Below are 25,379 nucleotides of genomic sequence, written 5' to 3'. Positions count from 1 at the left end.
AAGATCTTTCTCTATTTTTGTGTGGTTTGTTAGCTCTCCATTACTAGGACAAAATATAATAGAAAATCAAGTTAAAAGGAGAAAAGTCTTATTTATTTATTTATTTACTTTTGGGTTACTCTTTTAGATATTTCTGTTCATGGTTAGCTGGCTGCATTGCTTTGGGCCTATGGCAAGACAGAACATCATGGTGGGGAGCACATGGTGGAGCAAAACTGCTTACTCCATGGTGGCCAGGAAGAAAAGAGGGAAAAGAAGGGACCATGGTCCTGATATACCCTTTGAGGGCATCCCCATTGACCTAACCTCTTTGTACTAGGTCCTGTTTCCTAAATTTTCCTCCATCTTCCAAAAGTGCCATAAGTTGGCAAATAATATTTTAATACATGGCCTTTGGGATCATTTAAGATCCAAACCCTACGTGATAATGGTGGTTAATGTGTGCATAGGTGCAGTTGTAGAAGAAATTGAGTAGTGACAAAAGAAAGAAGTAGCGTACCAGCTTCTTTTAAATCACACCTTTATAATATGGCTTTAATATTTTTCCTAGAATAATATAAGGTACCAGAATATCCAAGCACATATCAAAACAAAATGTCTTTTTGATTTGGATGTACTGTACTCTTCCATAAAAGATAATTAATTGTTATGCTATGTTGACCAGACTATCTCTGAACTCCTGGGATCAAGTGATCTCACTTCCTTAGCCCTTCCAAGTAGCTGAGATTATTGGCATTTACCACTGTGCCCAGCTGTTGCCTGCCTGCCAGTCTGTCTGTTTGGTTGTTTTTTTCTTTTTTTGTGTGTGCTAGGGAAGAGACCTAGTGCTTTGTGCATGTTAGGAGCAGCCTCTACATCTCTAGCTTCAATTATACTTGTACTTTTATATATTAACACATATAACTTGTGTTCAGTGTGATCTTTTCATATATATTCATAGCATGCAGTGATCATATCCAATCACTGTTCTTCCAACTTCTCCTTCTTCCCTGTTTCTTTCCTAATCTCTAATAATTTTAAGAATTAATTTCTGAGGTGGGAGGGAAAGGGAGAGAGAAGGAGAATTGCATGGAAGAGGGAAGGAGACCCCCTTCGTTATATAGAATTCAGGTATGATGATGTGAGGGAAAAAAAAAAGAAGTAGATCACATTAGATTGGGTAGAGAGAAGTGATGGGAGGGGAGGGGAGGGGAAGGGGGGAATAGAAGGACAGCAGAATAAAATAGACATTATTATTGCTGTGGGTATATACGTGACTGCATGACCAATGTAATTCTGCAACCTGTACACTCAGAAAAATGAGAAATTATATTCCATCTGATTCAAATGTATGATATGTCAAGATCATTGTATTGTCATGTGTAACTAGGGAAGAAACTTAGTCCTTTGTACATGTTAGGAGCAGCCTCTACATCTCCAGCTTCAATTATACTTGTACTTTTTATATATTAACACATATATCTTGTGTTCAGTGTGATCTTTTCATATATGTGCATAGCATGCAGTGATCATATCCAATCCAATCATATCCAATTAAAACAAATAAAAATAAATAAATAAAAAAGAATTTCTGGCTGTTAAAAATATATTCAAAGGTTAGGAGAGGGGTTATTTTCCCCTTGTGTTCACAAAAAAGTCATCATTTTCTATTTAGATTAATTTCATTATTTTTTTTTGAAAAACCATTAGCTTTAACTTTTAGTTGATCTTCATTTTTGTTAAGATCATTAACTTTTTCAGAGCTTTGAAATTTTACTTATTCATGAAGACTTTGTATCATATTTACCAAAGAAAATTTGAGGTGGTAAACTTCATTAGTAAATTAAGTTATAAAATATTTATTAAAAAATGTAGAACTTATATTAACCAATATAAATGATTATAAAGTATTTTAAAGTGCTTACCTTGGGTTTTAGTATTGCTGTTCTTGAGAAAGACTTATTTAAAAGGCCTCTTGGAATTTTCTTCAAAATCAGATAATACTTTATAAGAAATTATTTCATTACAGTTCAGTCTTATCTCTTTTGCCAGAAGCAAAGTGCTATATATAGTTTTTAAAAATTTTTAAAAGTTTTCTAGTTGTAGATGGACAAAATACCTTCATTTTATTTATTTATTCTTATATGGTGCTGAGGATCAAACTCAGTGCCTCACATGTACCAGGTAAGTTCTCTTATCACTGAGCCACAACCCCAGCCCCACAATTTTTATTTATTTATTTATTTTGTGATGCTGGGGATTAAATCCAGGGCCCTGTGCATTCAAGGCACGAACTCCGTCAACTGAGGTATATCCCCTGCCCACCTCCCCACAATTGTTTTTTAAAGGTTGAAGATTTGCTACTATTGGAGATGTTCCAAAGAATATGTTAATGATTTCAGAAGAGATGGTTTCAAAATGATGTGAACAATAACAGCTATACTAGCATATAAGACTGCTCTGGTTGATTTCTTTGTAGGAGACAGCAAAGAAGGGAAGAATGTTTAATTTAATTTAATTAAAAATGTTATTAACTTATAGTTATCATTTATTAGTTTAGTGTAGTCTGCTGGCCAGTTAGAGTTAAAATATATTCTAAAATTTGTATGTACTTTTGTTTTTCCCCTCTTATTGTCTGACTGACAATAAGACATTTGCAGCTACTTGAAATTTGAATACAAAAGTCTTATACATTCAACTGTTTATCACATTTGTCATTTAAGTTTATACATGAATACCTTTTTGTTTGTTTCAGCTTTTAACTGCATTCGAGAATGCCCTGGGCTTATCAGATAAGATTCCTAGTGAAGATCATCAAGTACTATATAGGCATTTCATTCAGTGTTTATTGAAAGTAAGTAGATTCTTAAAAAATCTTTAAAATGAGTTTTATTTCTAATCAGGAAAGTGTTCACAAATGCATTTTACTACGATTAGAGTTTAGTTTATTTTGCTTTTGTATTTTCAAGTTTCCTCATGAGACTGCTAGGTTGAAGAAGGCTTGTGAAGGAATGATAAACATCTATCCCACCATACAGTATCCATTAGAAGTGCTCTGTTTGCATTTAATTGAATCAGGTAATTTCTTCCTTATTATCTTGTGTGTCCTAGAGCTATGAGATTGTGTGGGAGTGATGTTTGTATCAATCAACAAATATTTTAGTGCTTACAATGTGTAAGATACAGTTTCTGTATTTCTGGACATAAAAGGAAGGAAATAATAGTAGTAGACTTGCAAGAGTACTTTTTAGTACCTTGAGAAAACAGTATCATCATGAGTTAATTGATGAAGTATAAGGTCTTAAACTAACATGGTGTACAGAATAGGTTGTATAGAAGATAAACTAGAGCAAGTAGATTGATAATAGCAATGAATGAACTCAGCACAAAATGGAGTCATAGAAAGGAACCCATGAATGAAAAAAAGGAAAGGAAGTGATTCTTAGAGGTAAAAGAAGGGAAAAATCAAATTTAACTTTCAATTTTCCTGAAAAGTTGATTCACTATGGAATGATGGTTTGTATGAAAGGTAAGTTAGTGAGAGATGTGAGATCAATAACAAAGCTAGACACATAGGTTGGAAAATGGAAACATCTTTTGTGTAAGTAAAAGTGAATTGGAGTAGATGACATCAGAGAAACCTAAGGGAAAAAGGCTGATCCTGGGCAATGCCAGCTGAGGAAAAGGACAGAGAAAGGGAGAAGAGAACAGAGGGGAAGGTGGGAGACCAAGATGGGAAGCAAAATAGAAGAAAAGAGCAGTTGAAAAAGGAGATTACTAAGGTCTATCATGACAGACTAAACAACTAATTTTATAATTAAGACCTAATTATTAAGACTGTCTTTAAATCAAAATAATTGAAGTGGAACTTAGATTATAATGATGTCTCCATCATTATAATCTAAGTTCCACTTCATTTACTTTGATTTAAAGACAATAGGAACAAGTGGTTAGTTAGCAGGTATAAGAAGAAAAATAACTCAGAAATTTAACTTGCTGCATTTAAGGCCAGGAGGAAGAATTGTGAGAAGGGGATAATAAATTTTTAGAGGGGTAGGAGAATAATTGTTGTAGTGTCACCTGCAGGAGCATTTCAAGAGGAAAGGGCTTCTGGACATTATAAATGCTGTATTGAGGCCAAAGAAGATGAGGTGTGCTAAGAGATTATCAGCATAAGGGTCATGTGTGTGGATTTTTGGTGTATTTTTTCTCTGTTAGGAAACGTAATTCCAAAATCACCCAGTTTTTTCATATTTAAACATAAGATCCAATGTGTTCTAAAGATAAGTGGAATGATTTTCCTTATTGTATGACCTTTGGAACCCATCCCTCCATTCCTTTTTCTCCTAAGGAGAAATTAATGACTGGTGATCACTCTTTTTCTCTCCAATCTCATTAAGCTATTAATGGTTTATACTGTTCCCATATTCTTGGACTGCTTACATGCCAAATGGTACCAGTGAGTATTTTGAAATTTCTGTTTTGAAAACTGATGGAATGCTTTCTTAAAAATCATGAATGTGCCTTTAACGTGTATTTGTTAGGTAAACATGGCCCTTATAGTCCAGAAAGCCTGAAAAATAATAGAAGAAATAAAATTAACAAATACCCTAAAGCTTTACTTATGAATGTAGTAGGTGACAAAGTGCTCCATGAGAGGGGGTGGGGAGGCAGGCGGGGTGGGGGAGAGAGAGAGAGAAAGGGATTATTCTAATTTATTAGAAATTGTATTGGTTTAAGTGAAAAAAAAAACATTGTTAAGGAGGATTTGGGAATGGGTATTTTGCAGAATTGAAAGAAAATAGATCTATATCATGGCAGAGAAGAGTGACTAGGTAAATATTTACACATATGGCAAAATCAAGGGAGAATTCTTTCCCTACTGAATTGTTAGTTGCAAGAATTTTTGGAATGGTACAGTTCAAGTTTATTCTAAGATAAAGCATTATTCTGGGGATGAAAGTTTGTTAATTCAGGGCTGTAGGAAGGAATGGTTTTCTTTTTATTGTTACTCTAAGTCAAACTTTATGTATTCTGAAAATTAAGAACTTTTGAAAATCTCTTAACTCTCCAAATTTCTGGCCCTTCCTCCCCCAGAGTATTTCAATATCTACAGAATTTTTTGCATCACTGCAGTTAATCATTGGGTTCTCTTCCACTGGAAACAAATATATTTCATTATCCTTTGTCTTGCTTGAGTCAGTTTGTAAAGTTTCATAAAACAAGTGGTGAATAGCTTTCACAGTTGTCATCTATTGAAATGTTCTTTCATGCTAAATGACCTTTTTGATTAATTTTGCTTTCTTGCTGAAATGAGAAAGCATAAGAAACTTTGGTTCTTCAAATTCAAATATAAGCAAAAAAGAGCTTCTTTAAGATTTTGTGCTCTAGAAATATTAGAAAATGCAGATGAAATGTACATATGTACTTAAAAAAATTTTTCCTCTCTCAAGCCAGGTTTATTTAAAAGAAAAATTCTGTAATAGTGTTCAATTTCTTCGTTATATCAGAAATGAATTAGTTTTTTAAGAAATTCTACTTTTTTTTTTTAAGTAAAATTCAGGAAACAGAATTCTGTAGGTATTACCATACCATCCAACCTTCAGAACATCCTTTATATACCCTTGGTGTTTAGTATTCATCAACTTCAAGTCTGGCTTGCCTTTTGGAGAAATAAAAATATTGTTAAACTATTTTTTGAAATGTTTTTATTAGTGCATTGCAGTTATATATAAAATTGGAGTACATTTTGACATAATTTTACATGCATGGAATATAATTTGCTCTACTTCAGTCCCTAGTACTTCCTTTTTCTCTTTCTCCTTCCTCTATTCCCCTTCCTCAATTCTACTGATCTTTCATTTGTTTATAATTTTTAAAAAATCTGTGTTTTATGGATACACATAAAACCTTCAAATCCTCTAAATGTTAAAAAGAGTACGTATGTTAAATAAATTTTTGCTATTTAAAAACAATGATGTCTATTTTCTCTCTTTTCTTTCTCCCCAAACATATTTATTTAGCTAGAATTCTCAACAAGAATTAGTACAGAGAAGAGGAGGATCGAGGATTGAAGCTGGAATAGCTGAATATTCCTTATCTCTTCAAACAGACTCATTATTGTTATTACTGTTGCCAGTTTTTGAGATCATTATGGATAATTTCTGTCAATGCCACTTGGTCATATATAGAGAATATGTTACCAGAGTTAAGCATGAATATAGTTTCCTGAAATCTCATTTTGTTTCTATAATTGTGCTTCTAGGCATTAGCAAAGGAATATCTTAAGAAAGTGTAGGAAACCGTCACGTCATGTGACCAGTGTTTTTCCTCTCCTGATAGGTTGAGGCACTGATGGTCATTCCCCCCCCCCTCCCCGCAAATGATCTGGCTACTCTTAAGTTGCTGAAGATGGTAGCCCCCGCTCTTAAGGGTAGAAATAATGCAACCACATGTGTCTTCAGGCGTAGGCGTGCCTTCCTACAGCCCCATGGGTCCAGCTACATCTCATCTGTTCCTTTGTGATATTACCCTTTGCCCTGTTTAGGATAAAATGTTCCATGGAAATGCCTTTTGTGTGTCCCCTTCTCTTACCTCCCCTTGGGTGTGGCCTTCCTAGATGTCAGTCAATCTGCTGACAGCAGACATCTTGAAGCTAGACTCAGCCCCTTGAAATCTGACCCCTTGCCTCATTTGAATGGCTTTTCCTCAATAAAAGGGGCCAGCATGTGCTGCGGACCCTTAAGGTCAGAGGAGCCGTCATAGCATCCCTGAAGAAAAAGGTATTTCTGTTTCTTGTGTGGTTATTTCGTGCAGCCCAGTTCCCCTGGAGTGACTCCTGAGTGTTTTTGTCGTGAGCAATGTGCGGCAAGAAGATTTACCCTGTTCTAAAAGTGGCACCTGTTCATTTCACATTTTGGAAACTACCTACCCACATGTGCAGTTTTGGGTATCTTAGATGATCACAGGAAAGATGCATGATTGACTTTTCCTCTTTTCATCCCTTGTGTTTTCTGTAATATTGTTTATGTTGCAAAGGTAGTCTATCATAAATTATGTTTCTATGGAGTAAGAGTTTTGACTCAGAATTTGAATCAAAGGTAAAATTTTTATAGCTATTTGTTTTTCTTTTTTAGAATGGTTTATCTAATAATTCTCAGTACCTATTAAATCTTTTTGAACATCAATTCATGATGATATTTTTAAAGAATCATCGTATTTAATGGTACAGTACCTACAACATGTAAGAAACTATGCTAGTCTCTATTCTCTAGAAGTACCCATTTAGTTACAGATGTGCAACAGAGGCAGGGCATATCTGTTTTAAAACTAGTAGTAAAGGTGTTATATGATATTAAAATATTCTAGACTCATGGCTCTTATTAAAGTATGCTCTCTGGATCAGTAGCACTTAAGAAAATGTTAGAAATGCAAATTCTCATGACTTTCACCAGACCAACTGAATAAGAAGCTATAAGAGTGGAGCTCAGCATATTGTATTTTTAACAAGTCTTTCATGTAATTCTGATGCTTGGTATAAACAGTATCTAGTTTAGGCAAAAATCACTGGATAAAAAGGAAAAAGCCACTGCCTTATATAGAAGGTATGGAGCTAGGCATATCTGTCCCTGAAGTTCATGTTTATGGAAGCAATAAGAGGAACATACTGACAGGAGAAAATTCATGTCTGGAAGCATAATAATAAGTATTTTTTTTTTTAAACTGGCTTTGTGATCAAACTATTCATTCTTCCATTTGTCTTCTTTCCTTTCTTTTCTTTTCTTTCTTTTCCATTGGACCCAAGGTGCTTAACCACTGAGCTACATCACCAGCCCCTTTTTTATATTTTATTACAGACAGGGTCTTGCTGAGTTGCTAAGAACCTTGCTAAGTTGCTGAGACTAGCTTTGAACTTGAAATCCTCCTGCCTCAGCCTCCTGGGCCACTGGGATTATAGACTGTACACCACTGTGCCCGGCTCTAATTTGTTTTCTTTTTTTTCCAAACAGTACTAAAATGTCAATTCTTCAGCCATTATGAATTCTATTTTCGGTGCTAATTTGGACCTAAAAATCATTATGTTACCTATTCCAGATTATACATTGGTGTGCATCTGGTTTTGAAAAATTTGAAATATATAAACTAAATGGCATTATGCAAATAATTTACCTTTAACATCTGTGACTGAAACAGTGGTTCCAATATATGATTTAAGGGCATATGTTTTATTTAGATATTAAAACATCGTATATTTTTTTCAGATAAATTGTTTCTATTTGTTCCCATATTTATTGCTTTTATAGTCTGTCTTAATTATTTTAAGAACTTCCATATGTGATAGAACAATTTGTTGAAGTGGTGAATGCTATTTACCATTAATTCTAAAGACAAATCACTATCGCTTCTCGGCCTTTTGGCTAAGATCAAGTGTAGTATCTAAAGACAAATCACTGTGTGTGTGTGTGTGTGTTTGTGCGCGCGCGCGCTATTTTGGAAATGGCAGTCAATATTTTCTAAAGTGTTTTACCAAAATAAATTTTAAAATAAATGTAGGCATCGGATGATTATTACATAAGCTTAATTATTACATAGAAAAAAGATAGTTTTAGAAAAATGTGGAAATGTTCTGCTGAGTTTGTATACTTAGGAATATTATGTCTTTGTTTCAAGTTTTTGTTCAATGTTCAGAGGAGTAGCCCACTGTCTTTTGATTTTAGGATGCTGGAAAATTCCATTGGATCTGGCTGTCATGTTTTTGTCAGTTCATTATTGTCCACAGGGGGGAAACTGATGAAGATATCCTCCTTTGACAGGGGTTCCTTCATTTAACAACTAAAATTGTTACTGCTGAATAGGAAAGAGAGACTTGGCAAACTATATGCTCTGTAATTTAACATACTAGCAAGTAGCAATAGGTGTTTTGTCTGAAACCCTTTAGTATGACTTCAGATTCATTGTCTGTGGATAAAGTGGTTTCTACTGTTTAAGAAGAAAGTATAGTTTTTTAATGAAATATTAATATTTTTGTATTTCCCGGTTTAAGTTTTGAATTCCTAGAATCATGATACGGTAAAGGACGTGTTAGGTAACTTTTGAGATTTAAGTATATAGGATTTGGTACTTAGATACTTGGTATATGTACGCTAATAACTTTTCTCTTTTAATTCCAGGAAATCTTACTGATGAGGGACAGCAGTATTGTTGTAAGCTAGTGGAAATGAATTCAAAAAGTGGTCCAGGCCTCATTGGCTTAGGCATTAGAGCATTACAAGACAAAAAATATGAAGATGCTGTTAGGAATCTAACAGAAGGTAAATTTATAATGTGTGTCATGTGACATGAGTTGTAATTGTTAGTCAGTAGGCATTAATCTTGTAGCCTTGCTTTAAAGAAATATCTAAGATGGATGGGGAAAAAAAAGGTACTGATATATCCTAGAGTCTTCTTAGGTTTGAATTCCAACTCTTCCACTCAGTAAATTCAAGACCTTGGAAAAGTTAGTTAAACTTTTAGTGTCTCAGTGTTTGCATTATAAAATGGGCATTGTTTTAAGAAAGCTTTAGCTTAGATTTATCATGTATGATGATTCTGGATGAGCTTACATTCAAGCTGAGGTCTGACTGACAAATAAACAAGATGAGTGGATGAAGGGAATAGGAGGAACATTTTAGGTCAAGAGATGTATCTGTGACATAGCCTGAGGTAAGAGGGAAAACTCATTCTTGAAACTGCTAATAGTTCAGCAAGGTTTGAGAATGAAGTATGGGTGCAGAAAAGGGAAGAAAGTAAGGTTGGAGAGGGAATTTCAAACCTTGTTAAAGAGTTTGCACATTATCCTGAGGGCATTAGGGAAGCAGAGAAAGGCTTTAATGAGGTAAATTTTATTTTCTGATTTTTTTTTAGAAATATTGTGACTAATGTACATACATAGGAGTGGATGTCCAATATTTTCAGTGACCTGGGATAAAGATGGAGATGTGAACTGAAGTGGTGGTAGTAGAGATGGAGGAATATGTGGAGAAAAATGATTGGGGGCATTGAAAGTGTGGCTTTGTGATTGATTAGATGAGAAGAGAAAGAAGAGGGGAGGGGTCTGATTTAGATAGTAGATAGTGGTGCCGTTCATTTGAGTAGTCATGGAAACATGGGTTTTATTATTCATTGTTTTTAATCCTTTTAGGGCTAAAGGAAAGCCCTCTCTGCACAGCTGGATGGTATCATCTCTCCGAAGTTCAAATCAAAATGCATAGACCCAAGGAAGCTGTTCTTTCATGCAATCAAGGTATTCTTGATATCTTTTGGGTTTTCACATAAGGGTAGCCAATGCTGTTTGTGTTTTTTATCTTAAAGGAGAAAGATAGTGGTTTTAAAAAAATCTGGATGCTTTTTTAAGTTGCTAATTTCAGTTTTCCTAAGGAGATTAAATAAATGCCAAATCTGCATGCATACCTACTAGTTTTATTTATTTTTAAACTGGCAATGAATACTTATTAAGCTTTCTCATATTTGGAATTTGACTTAGTCAGTTTAGGGATTTGAGTGGAGGTGCTCTGTCTTTATAATATGGAAATTTCTAGTATTATATGTGTTCAGGACCTTCATGAATTCTTAATTTCCCTGGTATAAATAAGAAATCTTGGGCATCTTGGAGACTTTCTGAGTTTTGAGGTGAGGTATGGAGCTAGGACATCATAAAAGGTGATTCTCTGTTCCTGACGAGGCTAGAAGCCTTGCTTCTGTAGTTGAAAAACAAATCACCCAGCTCCACTCTAATTCATTTTTCTCTGTCCAGTATTCTTAATTTGTTGTGTGTTACAGATGCTTTGGCTAAGTGCTAACCTTTATTATGTAATAAATATAGATAGCCATTGTTGTGTCTCTGGATCTTTGGCTTTATCATATGTTTTGTGAAGATAGAGGTTTTTAGTTTATATGTGTTCTGTTTTAAAGTCAGATCTTTCTATAAAGAGTTCAAGTAAGAACTTATATTTACCTTTGAATCATTCCTCATGTATATTGCTTTAGAAAGTTAGATTTATTTTATCTGTAATTTGTTTTATAAAAGAAAAAAAAAAGTGAACTGATGTAGTTATCTTCATCCAGATGTCCTTAATTTTGTCAGCTCTGAAGAACATAGAAAATCATGGTGTGTCTGGAGACAGTCTTTATCAGAAGAACCTTTGTCTTCGTTTGAAAGCAGAAGCTTTGATTAAACTCTCAGATTATGAATCTTCAGAGGAGGCAATTTGTTCTCTCAATCAGGTAATCTTATCAGTTTTTCCCTTAAACTTTAATTAGTCCCAAGCAACTGACTATCTCTCCTTACTAAATATTTACTAACACACATTTTGAGTTAGAGCTATGACTTCACCATATCTATACTTTGACAAATCATTCACATACTTGGAAACTCCTGAAGTTATTTGCTTCTTGGTTAAATTCTTACCAGTGCTTTGACAGTGAGGCACTTTCTTTAGTTTTAACTGGTATTCTCTCTTCTTTTTGTTCTCTAAGGTCATCACTACTTGATTATTATTAATTTGTGATTCTAAATTGTTTTCTTCATAATGGTTTTATAGGTCGTTACAAGATTAATTGAGGACTTTAATATTAAATTTCATAATAAGGAATGTTGTTAGTTTCATTCAAAAAAAGATTAATTTTTTAAGAAGGAAACTGATTTTTTTAATGTTTTTGGTTTAAACAATTTGAAATTCCCTAGCAAAAAAGACAACAGGTAAATCATGAATTATCACAACATTGCACCTTATAGAGTTTGTCAGATAACAGCTATTTTTTTGTCTAAAATTAAAATTATATCACTTACTATATTAAAGGGTTTTAATTTTTCTATTTTTAAAATTTTTTTTCTAGTTGCCTATGGACCTTTATTTCATTTATTTATGTATGATGCTGAGAATCGAACCCAGTGCCTCACACATGCTAGACGTGTGCTGTACCACTGAGCTATAGGCCCAAAGTGGTTTTAATTTTTTAAAAAAATTATTGCTTTGCATTTCATTAGAACTATAAAATTTCTTTAAAATTATAGCAGTTATCAGTATCCTTTAAGAACTAATACCTTAGTTGGGTTATCGTGAGGCATGCCTATAATCCCAGTGATTTGGGAGGCTGAGGCAGGTTGATTGCAAGTTGGAGGCCAGCATTGGTCATTTAGGAAGACCCTATCTCAAAACGAGAAATGAAAAGGCAGAGGGTATAGATCGATGGTAGAGTGCCCGTGGGTTTATTCCCTAGTAATGCAAAAAAAAAAAAAAAAAAAAAGGAACTAGTATCTTATTTTCTACTTGCCTTAATCTGTTTTGTGTGAATGTGTTATAAAATAGATCTTTCCAAAATTTTTTCACAAAAAAAACAAAAACAAATGAAAAGGGCACTAGTAACTGCGGTAGATTGAAATACATCAAATATATTTAAATTCGTTTGTTCATGTTGATACAAAAAAAATCAATGGAACAACTTCAAGAAATATTATCTTGGGAGAAAGCTAAAGACCACACTGGAAAGAAAACATTTATCTTGCTTTTCCTATCTGAACTTTTCTTTAGGATAAGCAGTTAATGAGAGGAGGAGAAATTCTTCTTAAAGTATTATTTAATAAAGGAAGAAGGAATGATGGAAAAGAAAGTCACCATTTTGCAATCCCTAATGAATGAATGGATCTAGGCATTAAGGATCAATGGCTGTTAACATCACAGAAAGACAGCTAGCCAGACAGCCAAATGCAAGCACACACGAAGTATTCTTGCAGGATATCATCCCAGAATCAGATCAAGTTTCTTCTAGATCTAACTACTAAAATACAGGGACAAAGAGCATATTAAACAACATAAGAATACATTCAGCAAACTTCAGATCTGTGAGAACTGTGACAAATAGTCCATATTTTCAGCAGTTAAATTGTAAGGAAGAAAGAAAAAAGATGGAGGGTAGCCCCATAGATAAAAGAGACTTAAGAGACCTATCAGTAAATTGAAATATATGTATGCTTATTTGATTAAAACAGGAAAATTGCTCAAATATTTTATAAGGCAACTGGGAAATTTGATAATATTAACGATACATGTTTAGTTTTGTTTAGGCATAATAATGTGGTAGTGTCACTTAAAAATGAGTATATCTTTTAGATAAGTTATATCTTGTCCAGTTAGTGAAGTGTTACAGATGAAAAGTTATCTGAGATTTGTTGTAGAATCATCTGAGTAGGTAAAGTGCGTGGATGTGTAGATGAAAAAAGGTGGCTTTTGTAGCTGGGTAAAGTGGGTTTATTAACTAGTCTTTGTTAGATATTTGAAAATTTCCCTCATAAAGTTATTACAAATAATTAAAGTGTTAATAGTGATAGAAAGTAGGGCTTCTATGTCTTTATTCTACTATGGTCTTTCTTTAATTAAAGCAAATATTGCTGCAGTTATGTTGAGGAGATTTTAGCAGTTATTTACAATTATTTTCTAGGTTTCTGATGCAAATAATATCCCAGGACTTTTGGTTCTCAAAAGCTTGGCTTATCTGAACAAAGGCTTATTAGATGAAGCTACAAAGGTTAGTTTTTTTGTTTTGTTTTTAAATTTAAACAGTTTTTAGAAGTTAAAAGTCATTTTTATGTGGATATGAAATTGACAGGTATCTGCTTTATAGATTATGGAAGACCTTCTCTCTTCTTACCCTGACCTAGCTGAAGTTCATGCCCTTGAGGCTTTGATTCATTTTACCAAAAAGGACTATCTACAAGCAGAAAAATGGTAAGAATATATATTTGCTCATAGATCCAGTCTATTTCTCAAAAGATCCAGTCTATTGTATTTCTCAAAAATTCAAATTGGGGACTGGGGTTGTGGCTCAGCAGTAGAGCGCTTGCCTAGCATATGTGAGACAGAGTTCAGTCCTCGGCACCACATAAAAATAAAATAAATGTTATTGTGTCCACCTACAATTAAAAAACAAATATTAAAAAAAAATCCAAGTGGGCTTAAAGGTCAAAGTTTGTATAATTTGGACCTTTGAAGGTTTAAATCATAGTATTTTTAAAGAAATATAGTTCAGTTATAGCATAGTAGCTATAAATTCTTCAGTAGATTTGGATAGTTGATCATAATGTTCAGTAAGTAAATATAGTGTTTGGTATATGTTCTGAACACTTAGCATGTGATAGTGGTAAAAGGACACTGCTCCTTTTCAAGCACAAATAATTTTTTCTCATTATCTAAATTCTAAAGTACTAACATTTCTGATTTGCTATCTTTGAATCACTCAAACTTTGATTTTTCTACCCAAGAAAAAGTCTCCTTTATTTTATATATTTATCTACAAAGTTTTAAAATTTTATTTTAATACTTCTTTTCATTCTCCTTCGGTGCTTAGTTTTCAGAGAGCACTTGAGAGAGATGCTGAAGTTGCTGAATATCATTACCAGCTTGGGTTAACATATTGGTTCATAGGTGAAGAAACAAGAAGAGATAAAACAAAGGCTCTTACCCACTTTCTGAAGGTAAAACAGGTGTTACTATTCGATTCTTAGTTGAAGTGGATTTTTTTTCTAAAATCATTAACAGGAATCACGTAAGTTAGGTATTTAAAACTATTCTTAACTCCTTTTTGTATATCATTTCTCACAATAAGGTTTTGTGAGAATGTTTTGTGGGTTTTTAAGGAGAAAACTAAAAGATATAAATGTTATTTTCAGAAATATGTGTTATAGAAAATGAGACAGAATTATCTTTGAGAAACAATACTGTTTTGGGATAATTTCCACTGTAATTTTATTGGCACTTAAGTCCAGATTTTTAACTTCTTGTTTTTTTCTTTTTTTTTTTTTAAGCATTTAACATCTATAAGTCTTACATTCTTAACTTGACCTGTAAGAGCTGATTAATTTAACAATGGTTCTAATTTCACATTTCTTTTGTCAAAGAGATAATAGTTTACACATCTGTTTAATTTCTGTAATCAATGAGGGCCACCTTTCATGTCTCTTTTAAATCTTACATTAAAAGATGTTTTGGCATAGTTTTAAATAATTAATAAAATTATGTATTAATCATTTTTTCTTTTAACCTATATACTCTATTTTTTCTTTGTGTTTTAAAGATAGTCATACAAAATAACTTTTAACATTTTGTTGTCTATATTTATTTAAAAGGCCGCAAGACTGGATCCATACATGGGCAAAGTTTTCTGCTATTTAGGTCATTATTACAAAGATGTAGTAGGAGATAAAAACAGAGCACGAGGATGTTACAGGAAAGCTTTTGAATTAGATGACACTGATGCTGAATCTGGAGCTGCAGCAGTTGACTTAAGTGTGGAGCTTGAAGATATGGTACGTCTAATAACCACTTTTGCTTTTTTTTTTCCTGAGTATATGAATAGAAATAATTTTATACATCTTTGAAAGTTATCATTAGTTTTTATTATTCTTTGTAGAAATAATAGATTTGTTCCTCCATTAATAAATTGGCTAAATATTCTTGTCATTGGCAGATATTAAGTCCCTCACAACTTATTATTGAAACTAGTTTGATATATACCAATGTAAGTTTAAAAAAATAAATGGGAAATGAAAATATATTTGTGTACTTTACATAGGTATTCTTTATCCTTACGATATTCAGCATGGCTAATAGTAACATTTTCTTATTAGGAAGCTGCCTTAGCTATCCTAACAACAGTAACTCAGAGGGCAAGTGCTGGAACGGCAAAATGGGCCTGGCTTCGGCGAGGACTATACTATTTGAAAGCTGGTCAACATTCACAAGCAGTGGCTGAGTAAGGCACCTTACTGTGTTAATGTTTAGATAGCATAATGGTTCCATGAAACAAATTTCATTTGTACCCAAATGACCTTACCAGGTTGTATTTTGAGAGAAGAAAAAGAAAAATTGATTTATGGTTGATTGATGCTTATTGTCCATATGGCAGTAGAATTGAAAAAATTATGATTATGTCCAGTTGTTGAGGTAGCCAGACTAGTGAAGTTAGGTTTTAATAGTGACATTTATAAGTAGAGTCTCAATGGAAATATCAGTAGTGATAAAAAACTAAGGTAAAGATCTTTGTTGTTTTGTTCTTCCACTGATAGTCACTGTTTTTGGCAAAGGAGTCATTTGGCAGCTTGAAGGGCATTTTGAACAGCTCATATATGTTTAATTTAGTCATTTGGTTTGAACTGTACTTTAGGGTAAATCAAATATAATTGAATCAAAATATGGTTGTTTCTGATTTATATTAATATTTAGAACATAGCATTTTGAAACTTTCCATAAAAATGTAATTTGATTAGAAATATATAGCATGCCTCTTGTTCCTATATTTTGGTTGTGATATTTCTATTTAGTAGAAGGACAAGGCAAACTGAGATGTCCACCCATCCTGTTATAATAGAAAACTGGAAGTCTTCTAGTTCATCAAGAAAAAGAAATTCTGAACTGCATATTTCAAAAAGACTACTTTGTTCTTATTCATTCTAAATTGTAATAAAGTTTCTTAGTATTAAGAAATTCAAGTTGTAAAAGGAACAGGTATACCTGCTTTCAGTATCACTTTTATAAATAGAAGGAGCAATGGATAAATGTAACTCATTTGAATTATTTATCTCACATTTTCCTTTCATATGTGAAAATTGTTCTATTATTTTTAGTTCTCTTACTGTTTCTTAAAATTCTAGTTTACAGGCAGCATTAAGGGCAGACCCAAAGGACTTCAATTGTTGGGAGTCATTAGGAGAGGCATACTTAAGCAGAGGTGGCTATACAACAGCCTTGAAGTCCTTCACAAAAGCCAGTGAGATCAACCCAGAATCCACATACAGTGTGTTTAAGGTTGCAGCAATACAACAAATCCTAGGCAAGTACAAGGAGGCCATAGCTCAATACCAGCTGATTATTAAAAAGAAAGAAGATTACGTACCTGCTTTGAAAGGTAATTTATTTTTAAAAGATCCTTTAAGTTTTATGATACTATAGTATAGAATTCTGAGTAAATTTCCTATGTGAATGTATTAAATAACTTCAAAAGAACTTCTGTAGTCAATAGCACACATCTGATATGAATTTCTTATAGTAAAATTTATGTGGATTTGAAAACAAAAAGATCAAAATATCTTTCAAAATAGTAAATAATAATATGATAGAGATGAAACTTTTAGATAGCATAATAGCTTTTAGATCTAAAAATGGATCTCTAAAACAGATTTCCATATTCTTACATTTTGATAATTAATTTCTTGCATCCTGAGGATTTCTTAATACCTTTTAATTATTTTGTAAGTTATAGAAGCTCATTTAAAATTTTTTTAAACCTAAAGAGACATTGCATTATTTTATTATTATGTAAGTTGATTTTAGTTCCTCCATAGACATCTATTCCTTCTTAAAGAAATTTTTTTGGACATATAAGGAAAAACACTACCATCTCTCTATATAAATTTTTTGTGATTATATGTTACCATTTAAAAAAAAGTCTGGAGCTCATTATATATACTTACCTCCATTTTGTTTCCTTTATAAATAAACAATTGAAGTTTAAATCCCTAGTAGTGTTAGTTTTGAGCAACATACAAATTAGGGCTGAAAATCTACCTAAAAATAAAAAAGAAATTTATAAAACTTCTCAAGAGAAAGAGAGCTCAGAGTTTTGAAATGTGTACTAGACATGTTAGGAAATCACTATTTCATTTAATTCTTAATTTTGCTGTATGAATTTCAATATTGAAAGAACATACAACAGTTAAACAGTCATATGATAGGGAATAAGATTTACATAATATCTCCAGTTTTGAAGCTGAGGTTTTTGAGAGGAAAGTAATTATTCAAAGTCAACAAATTAATAAGTTTTATAGGTAATTTTTATAATTTTTTAGTGCATGTTTACTCCAGTAGAACCCTGACATTTGAATTCCTCATTTTATGTATGCAAGATCATGCTTGAAGATAATTTTATAAAATACAATTAAGTTTTGTTTGGAAACTGACTTTAAAAGAACAACAGTACATTTGTTTGAAGTTCATTTTAAGTGTTTGTATTATGTATTTTAATGACAACTATAGACTTACCTGATTTTAGGTTTGGGCGAATGCTATCTCATGATGGCAAAAGCTGCTCTAGTTGATTATCTTGATGGGAAAGCCGTAGACTACATAGAAAAATCCCTGGAATATTTTACTTGGTTAGTATTATTATTTATTGTATTTATTTTCTAAATATTAAAATAAAGCCAAATTTGTAAAATAATTTGTCTTCTATTAGATATAGCAATTATTCAGAATATAAAACATAAAGAAGACTAGACAGTTAAGTTATAGCATGTATATTGTATTAATTTTGCGCTTGGAGAAACAATTTCTTATGGTTTTCATAATGGCTAGCATGCTGGATACTCAGGAAATAATAGAAAAGAGCAAAGAGCACCACACCACGAGTTAGTAACTTTCTTTCATGAGATGTGGAAATGGGGTATCTCTAAATGAAAATGATTGGGAAATGGGACTTCAGGTGCACAATGCGCTAAAGCACATTGTGGAGCCTGGAGCCCATTATATGTGCTTTTCCATATTTCCTTCTCCTTTTTAAAGAAAACAGTGAGATTTAAATCCCTAATAGGCCTTTACTCAGTGGTAAGGGCCTCTTTTAGGCTTCTTGGTGGATTTGAAGTAAAGAGAAAATAAACAATCTGATTATACCTGAAAACAAACAAAGAAAATAGTATTGTGTCTAATAATAAAGTTTTTTTTAGAAGTGTAAATTCAAGTGTAATTTCATTATTTAAACTCACTAGAATTATGGTAGATGACTTTTAAAAAATCTACAAGTCATGCTGGATTTGGTGGTGTGCACCTGTAGTCCCAGATACTAAGGAGGCTAATTCAGGAGAATAGTGAGTTCTATGCTAGATCAGTGTGGGCAACACAGGGAAACTCTATGTCAAAAAAAAAAAAAAATTCATAGACTGTTGAAATTTAAATTTTTTTTGGGGGGGTTATAGATGTAGTGCTGAGGATCAAACCCAGTGCCTTACACATGCTAGGCAAGCGCTCTGCCACTGAGCCACAACCCCAGCCCTCAAATTAGAATTTTTTTCAATATATAAACTGAAATTTTTATACACTTAAAGCATCTTTCTTTTGCTTATCTTCCTTTTTTCAGACTTGCTTTTTCTTGTTTCCTGCTAATTTGATACCCAACCTTTTTTTCCTCTCACAAATTTTTATTGCTGTTATTTAAGTCTCAACATAACATAGTTTTTCTCAAAGAAAAATTTAAAGTGAAGTGGACAGACTTTGAACTGGTATTAAAAGTAAATGTGAATCTTTGGGAGACAGTATTTTAGCTACAAATATTGCCTTACTGAACCTTCTTGAGAAGTTTTATTCTGGATAACATGTAGTACTCCCCTAATTATAAAGTGTTTACAACGTTTAAAATCATGGACCCAAATCTGTACTAAACAGGAGTTAATATTACCACAATTATTGTGTAAGAGTGGTAGGAGTTATTGTATTTTACAGATGTGTTGTTTTCATTAAACTTAAAAGGACATAAGAATTCAGGGAGTTAAAATTGCCTGTTATAATTTTTCTTTTTTTTTTTCTAGTTTTCTCTTAATGCTGTAAATTTTAGAAATTTGGCTAAGAAGATATATAAGTCACTTAAAATAGTGTCCTTCCTTTGATTCTCACCATGGGTTTTCAGTCATGACTGCAATAATTAATATTTCTCAGGAAGACATTGGAAAATGATTTTTGGCTGCACTTATTTAGTAGAAAAGACTGTGAAAAATGTTCCATCTGTTTGTCCATCTGTCTGTGATATAGCAGTTTGTGATAGCTGATTATGGAGACTTGGCTTAAATGAAATTGCAGTGTTTTAGTTATCCAATCTTGAGAAAAATGGAGAGAAGTATATAGCTCTGATTTTTCTCATTCTAAAATGAAGCACCCTCAATCTCTAATTAATATTTTTATTTACATTTTGAGCTTGTCTATTTAGTCTGCTCTTTCTTGCTTCTGTTAATGTGGATCTTCACATTTTTGTTTTTAGATTTTTGTTATTTTTGTTCTCAGGATGAAAATCTTTTAGATCACCAAATATATTTGATACATTTACTTTTTTTATTCTTTTGGGGGATGGTCTAAAAGCAAACACATGAGATTATAATAGGCAACTGTTAGGTAGTTATTTTATTGCTTTGGTCGTTGCTTAAATTTTAAAAATACATATTTTTAAAAATTTAATATTAAAAGTAAATTGTTCCTGAAAAAATTTTTTGATAATTTATTTGATTCTTGCTATTTCTAACAAAAATGAAGAAGAGTACTAAATAAGTATCTGCATAATTTTTAGCACTTAAAATAATAAATTGCTCCTTCCTTTCTCCTTTTCTCTTTTCTCACAGATGGGAGGAGGTTAGTCAAGTATTCACAGAGCTTAACTAAGGATTAATCAGGATTACAAATATAGTTTTTCTGTTTTAATTATAAGAATAACGAAAGAGATAAACTCCAAACTTTTTGGAAATAATTTTTTAGAATCACACTGTTTCTTCTTTTAGGGCCTTGCAGCATCGAGCTGATGTATCCTGCCTTTGGAAGCTGGTTGGGGATGCTTGTACCAGTCTGTATGCGGTTTCATCATCTAAAGTGAATGTTAATATTTTAGGGGTCCTTCTAGGCCAGAAAGAAGAAAAGCAAGCATTAAAGAAAACTGAGCTCCTCCATCTTGGAGGAAGGTATTTATCAAAGATTACCAGTTAATGATTTTCAAATGAAGTAGGATAGTATAACAAACCATAACATTCACTTTTATTCTTCCATAGGTGTTACGGTCGTGCATTAAAACTGATGTCTACATCTAATACATGGTGTGATCTTGGGATTAATTATTATCGCCAAGCACAACATCTAGCAGAAATGGGCAGCAGCATGAATGATCTTAAAGAGTTGCTAGAGAAATCTTTACATGTATGGTTTTAAGAAAATTTTTTTTATAAATTAAAAAAAAACTAAGTGCTTCTTTTGAAAGATATTTTTGATAAATACTATCGTGTTTTCACTTAAAATCACATTTTATTTTGATGTAAATGCTTACATTCCAAGAAATAAAAATTAATCTCATTTAACTTCTTTTCAGTGTCTGAAAAAGGCAGTGAGACTCGACAGTAATAATCACTTATACTGGAATGCTCTTGGTGTAGTTGCATGTTATAGAGGTGAGAACTAAGTAATACTTCAATATTTTTTGAGGATTATTTTTTCAAATATAAAGTTCAGTTACTTCAGACTCTGTTTGTTTCAGGTGTTGGAAATTATGCCCTTGCTCAGCACTGTTTCATCAAATCAATCCAGTCAGAACAAATTGTAAGTGTTCTATGTGTCTATTTATGAAAAAGAATTTCAAGATTTAGTGTTAACTAATTTTCTGAGAGTTCCACATAGATAAAAGGCCTAATTTTTTTAATATATATATTTTTAGAATGCTGTCGCGTGGACCAATTTGGGAGTGTTATACCTTGCAAATGAAAACATTGAGGTAAACATGTTGTCAGGTTTGTCACATTAAAAGTAAGAAATAGCTGGGTACAGTGGTGCACATCTGTAATTCCAGCAACTTGAGAGGATGAGGCAAGAGGATTGCAAGTTGGAAGCCAGCCTTGGCAACACAGTGAGATCCTTTCTCAAAAAATAAAAAGGGCTAGGAATATAGTACAGTAGTAAAGCCCTTCTGGGTTCAATCTCAAGTACCACAATAAATAAATAAGCACAATTCTGATCATTTTCTTTGTATAATCACTTCATAATAGCTCAATTTCTTGTGGAGAAATAACTTTACACATTGTTATATATTTAGTCAGCTGATGATATTAAGTTTATCATGTAGGGTAATGAATTTGTAAAATTTAGTTTTCCTTACATGTCTCACAAGAAACTTCTGGTTTTATATTTAATATAGTTTTTAAAGATTAAAGCAATTTTATCATGAATTAACTGAGTAATTTTCTCTTTTTTAAAAATATTCTTTTAGTTGTTGATAGACCTTTATTTTATTTATTTATATGCGGTGCTGAGAATCTAACCCAGTGCCTCACACATGCCAGGCAAGAGTGCTACCGCTGAGCCACAGCCCCAGCCCTGAGTAATTTTCTTTTTATCTGAACATGTATTAAGAGAAGTCCTTTGAGGCTGTAGCTTAATGGTGAAACGCTTGCCAAGCATGTCTGAGGACCTACTTTTGATCCCAGTACCAAAACAAAACAAACAAAAATCCTTTATACGCTGTGTATGGAGGTGGGATGGGTAAAGGTAAGGGAGATGAATAGTATTCCCTACTAGTTGATATTTACCTTTGCTTGTGTGATTTAGATTTTGACTTCAGTGATATTAATCCCTTTGAAATGACTGTAATTCATCATAGTTGAGCAATTATACATTATAGAATGGGAATTGAAGTACTAGAAACATGTTCCTGAATCTTGTTTGGAAAGTTTGCACAAATCTATGGAAAATACCACATCTATGCTGTTTTAACCAGTGTATCAAATCTCATTCTTTAAAATAAGCTGTAATATTCTTAGGAATACATTAACTACTTCACTGCAAAGAAGACTGGCTTTAGAAGATTATAAATAGATTGAAAGAAAATACTAGTTTGGATCTTAAACATGTGAAGGGCTGTGACTATAGCTTATCATTAGAGCATGTGCTTAGCATGCATGAGGCTTGAGATTTAATCCCCAGCACCATAAAAAAATAAGTGAACATATTTTAAAAACTTTAGGTCAAACAACTTCTTAGTAAGCTACAAATGTTTTATTACAGAATGGCACAGTTATAGCTCCTGATATTACTTTTTATGGAAAAAAAAGTCTCTCTTTTGCTATACTTAGATTATCAAGAAAATAATATGTCAGTATGGAATAATAATTTGTTTTGTAGCAGAAAAAAAATGCATGTTGAAAATGTTAAAAAAAAAATGTAAGTTAATGGTCCAAGTGAGGTATCTTCAGTTTCTTGAGTGCCTATTGCAGAATTATGTTGTTGATCACTCTTTCTCTAGTAGCAGGTTCATGTCTCAGATTTTACTCCTTGGGAGTTCTTATCCTCTTAGTTAAGCTCAAAGAGAAGGGAATAGATACAGCCTTATATAATCATTTCTTTCAAAGTGATAGCTAGCAAGTGGTTGTTTGATTGGTTAAAAGTTCTGTGGAGTGCATTGTCATTTTGCTGGGAACCAGAACTAATCTCTAGAGAAATTTGTTATATCCAGGGTTGTTCTGAGACTATGTAGTTGAAGCACTGCATTAAGCATTGTCTGCTGTGCTTAAACTGTGAAGTTTTAGGCTCATATCTATTTATTATGACAGGTTTGACTTTTCTAATTCCCTTATTTTATATTTTTTAAACATAATTTGATTCCAAATTTGTAAAATTATTTAAGTGATATTTTCTCATTTCTTTTCCCTAGCAAGCTCATGAAGCTTTCAAAATGGCTCAGTCTCTTGATCCATCTTATTTAATGTGCTGGATTGGACAAGTAAGATATACAACAGAATTATTAATAAACTTATTGATATAAAATAAACTATTCACATAAGAACTGTGGTAATAATGATAATAGGTAACATTTGAGGATTTGCTCTGTACCATTCATTGTGCTTAGCTTTTTGTATACATTATTTTAGTTATTCCATCATCAATCCTTTGAGATATGACTTTTATATCTATCTATCTATCTATCTATATATATATATTTCAAATATAGATGGAAATTAAAGCTCAGAGATCCTAAATATTGTACTTAAGTTCACAAGAGCTTGTAATGATTAAACTTTAACTTCATCAGTCTGCCATTGCTATGCCTAAAAAAATAAACCCAGAATTTTTCTGTTTAACTCACATTTTCAAAGATAATGCACATTTATAAAGATCATTTGATGATTGTTTTCTTAAAAGCTTTGAGTTAGTTTTGCACTTGCTTCTGAGTGTTCCCTTTTCTCAGATGTAGATTTTTGTATTGCCAGATAGGAATCAGGTAATTACTAGTCTGAGTAGGTCGCTGACTGGCTATTTTACCTTAACATATCACAACTCTGGATTTTAATTTTCACACCTGAAAATAAAGGGAATTGACTGAGTGGTCTTCAATGTCTTTCTGGTTGAGTGGTGTATTGTTTTGATTCAGGGAATAACATCACCTGTTATCAGAAAATCATTAATCAAGGATTGGACATCTTTTATTGTTCTTTGGTTTGTTGAGTCTAATTTTAGTTTATTGGTGAAGCAAAAAAGGATATAAAGGGAAACATTTGTATCCATTAAGTGTGGTAGCCTAGGGGAGCAGTGGAATTAGTGTACCAACCTTTGTGTCAGATATTGAACCCAGAGAGCCTAAGAATTTGCATTTTTGCCTGCTCCCAGGTTATGCTGATGAGGCTGGTCCAAGGAACTCACTTTAGTGGTACTATAGGTCAGTAGATCTTAGATGCTTATCAGAATCACCTAAGCTTTTTTATTTCTTTATTTTGTAAGTAATTTTGTTCTTACAAAGTAATTTATTTTAGGAGGTAATTGATATAATTAAAATGGTAGCAGTATAAGTAAACTTCTTATTTAAGCAGAGCTGGTAAACTTTTGGTTCTAGATCCATTTGTCATTATTATTATTATTTTATTTTCAACACATTAAGACCATTTTTCCCCCCTTTTGTAAGGCTCTTATTGCAGAGACAGTTGGAAGTTATGATACCATGGATCTCTTCAGGCACACTACAGAACTCAATATGCATGTAAGAATGTGAACATTCTTCTTGATGATTCATTAATGAATAAAGTATTATATTTTCTGTTTGAAGTATTATCTTTGTTAAGGAAATGAGTAGAAAGTGATAGAAGATGTTACTAGCAGTTGTTTTCTGGTTTTTATTTTTTTTAAAGATAGATAAAGTATCTTTACAGAACTAGTTCTCATGTTTCTAATAGCTTTCAAAAGTTCATGAAGAAATGGCATTAGAATTTAAGAGTTATAGTAATAGTTATAGAATAGAAACTGAGACACTAGAAAAAGTAGACATAAGGATTAGACTTGGTTGACATTTCTGGATTATTTATGAAAATATTTTAGAATTTGTTAGTTTGGTTTGACCTGTGGAAGCAGTACTGAAAAGGGGAAAATCAATCCATCTGACAAGGCTCTGTTTTCTGCCCTTATTCCATTTGATTTTCTATTTAGGATTGGAGAAAGTAATTTAAATGTGTTCTTATATTTAATCACAATGATTCTATATTTAATCACAATGGTTCTTCATTTAAAGACACTTAAGAGTTGATTCAAAGACTAAGATGTGATATTTATTGAAGTGCATTAATGTATTTCTTAATTTTTATTAGCATA

General features: G+C 32.4%; 1 protein-coding gene and 1 pseudogene across 4 annotated transcripts in view; both read left to right on the top strand.

Annotated features, from left to right (window-relative positions):
- Positions 1-25,379, top strand: part of Skic3 (SKI3 subunit of superkiller complex) — a 99,206-nt gene that overhangs the window by 17,915 nt on the left and 55,912 nt on the right. For all 4 annotated transcript variants that reach the window (XR_005728377.2, XR_002484073.3, XM_021726903.3 and 1 more), the window contains 19 exons: positions 2,735-2,833; positions 2,949-3,057; positions 9,150-9,290; positions 10,160-10,261; positions 11,102-11,241; positions 13,456-13,542; positions 13,639-13,742; positions 14,362-14,488; positions 15,140-15,319; positions 15,641-15,765; positions 16,664-16,917; positions 18,061-18,163; positions 20,546-20,722; positions 20,810-20,954; positions 21,124-21,202; positions 21,289-21,350; positions 21,466-21,522; positions 23,455-23,523; positions 24,700-24,774. Coding sequence is in view for 2 of the 4 variants with exons in the window: in XM_021726903.3 (XP_021582578.2) it covers positions 2,735-2,833; positions 2,949-3,057; positions 9,150-9,290; positions 10,160-10,261; positions 11,102-11,241; positions 13,456-13,542; positions 13,639-13,742; positions 14,362-14,488; positions 15,140-15,319; positions 15,641-15,765; positions 16,664-16,917; positions 18,061-18,163; positions 20,546-20,722; positions 20,810-20,954; positions 21,124-21,202; positions 21,289-21,350; positions 21,466-21,522; positions 23,455-23,523; positions 24,700-24,774 (2,235 nt within the window). In the remaining 2 variants the exon portion in view is untranslated. The remainder of the gene's footprint in view (positions 1-2,734; positions 2,834-2,948; positions 3,058-9,149; positions 9,291-10,159; positions 10,262-11,101; positions 11,242-13,455; positions 13,543-13,638; positions 13,743-14,361; positions 14,489-15,139; positions 15,320-15,640; positions 15,766-16,663; positions 16,918-18,060; positions 18,164-20,545; positions 20,723-20,809; positions 20,955-21,123; positions 21,203-21,288; positions 21,351-21,465; positions 21,523-23,454; positions 23,524-24,699; positions 24,775-25,379) is intronic.
- On the top strand, positions 8,377-8,507 carry LOC120885967 (U2 spliceosomal RNA; annotated as a pseudogene).

Source organism: Ictidomys tridecemlineatus, chromosome 1 (genome assembly GCF_052094955.1).
Source record: "Ictidomys tridecemlineatus isolate mIctTri1 chromosome 1, mIctTri1.hap1, whole genome shotgun sequence".
In the NCBI taxonomy this organism is placed as follows: Eukaryota; Metazoa; Chordata; class Mammalia; order Rodentia; family Sciuridae; genus Ictidomys; species Ictidomys tridecemlineatus.
Note: the sequence above shows the minus strand (reverse complement) of the source record. Positions and strands in the feature narration are given on the sequence as shown.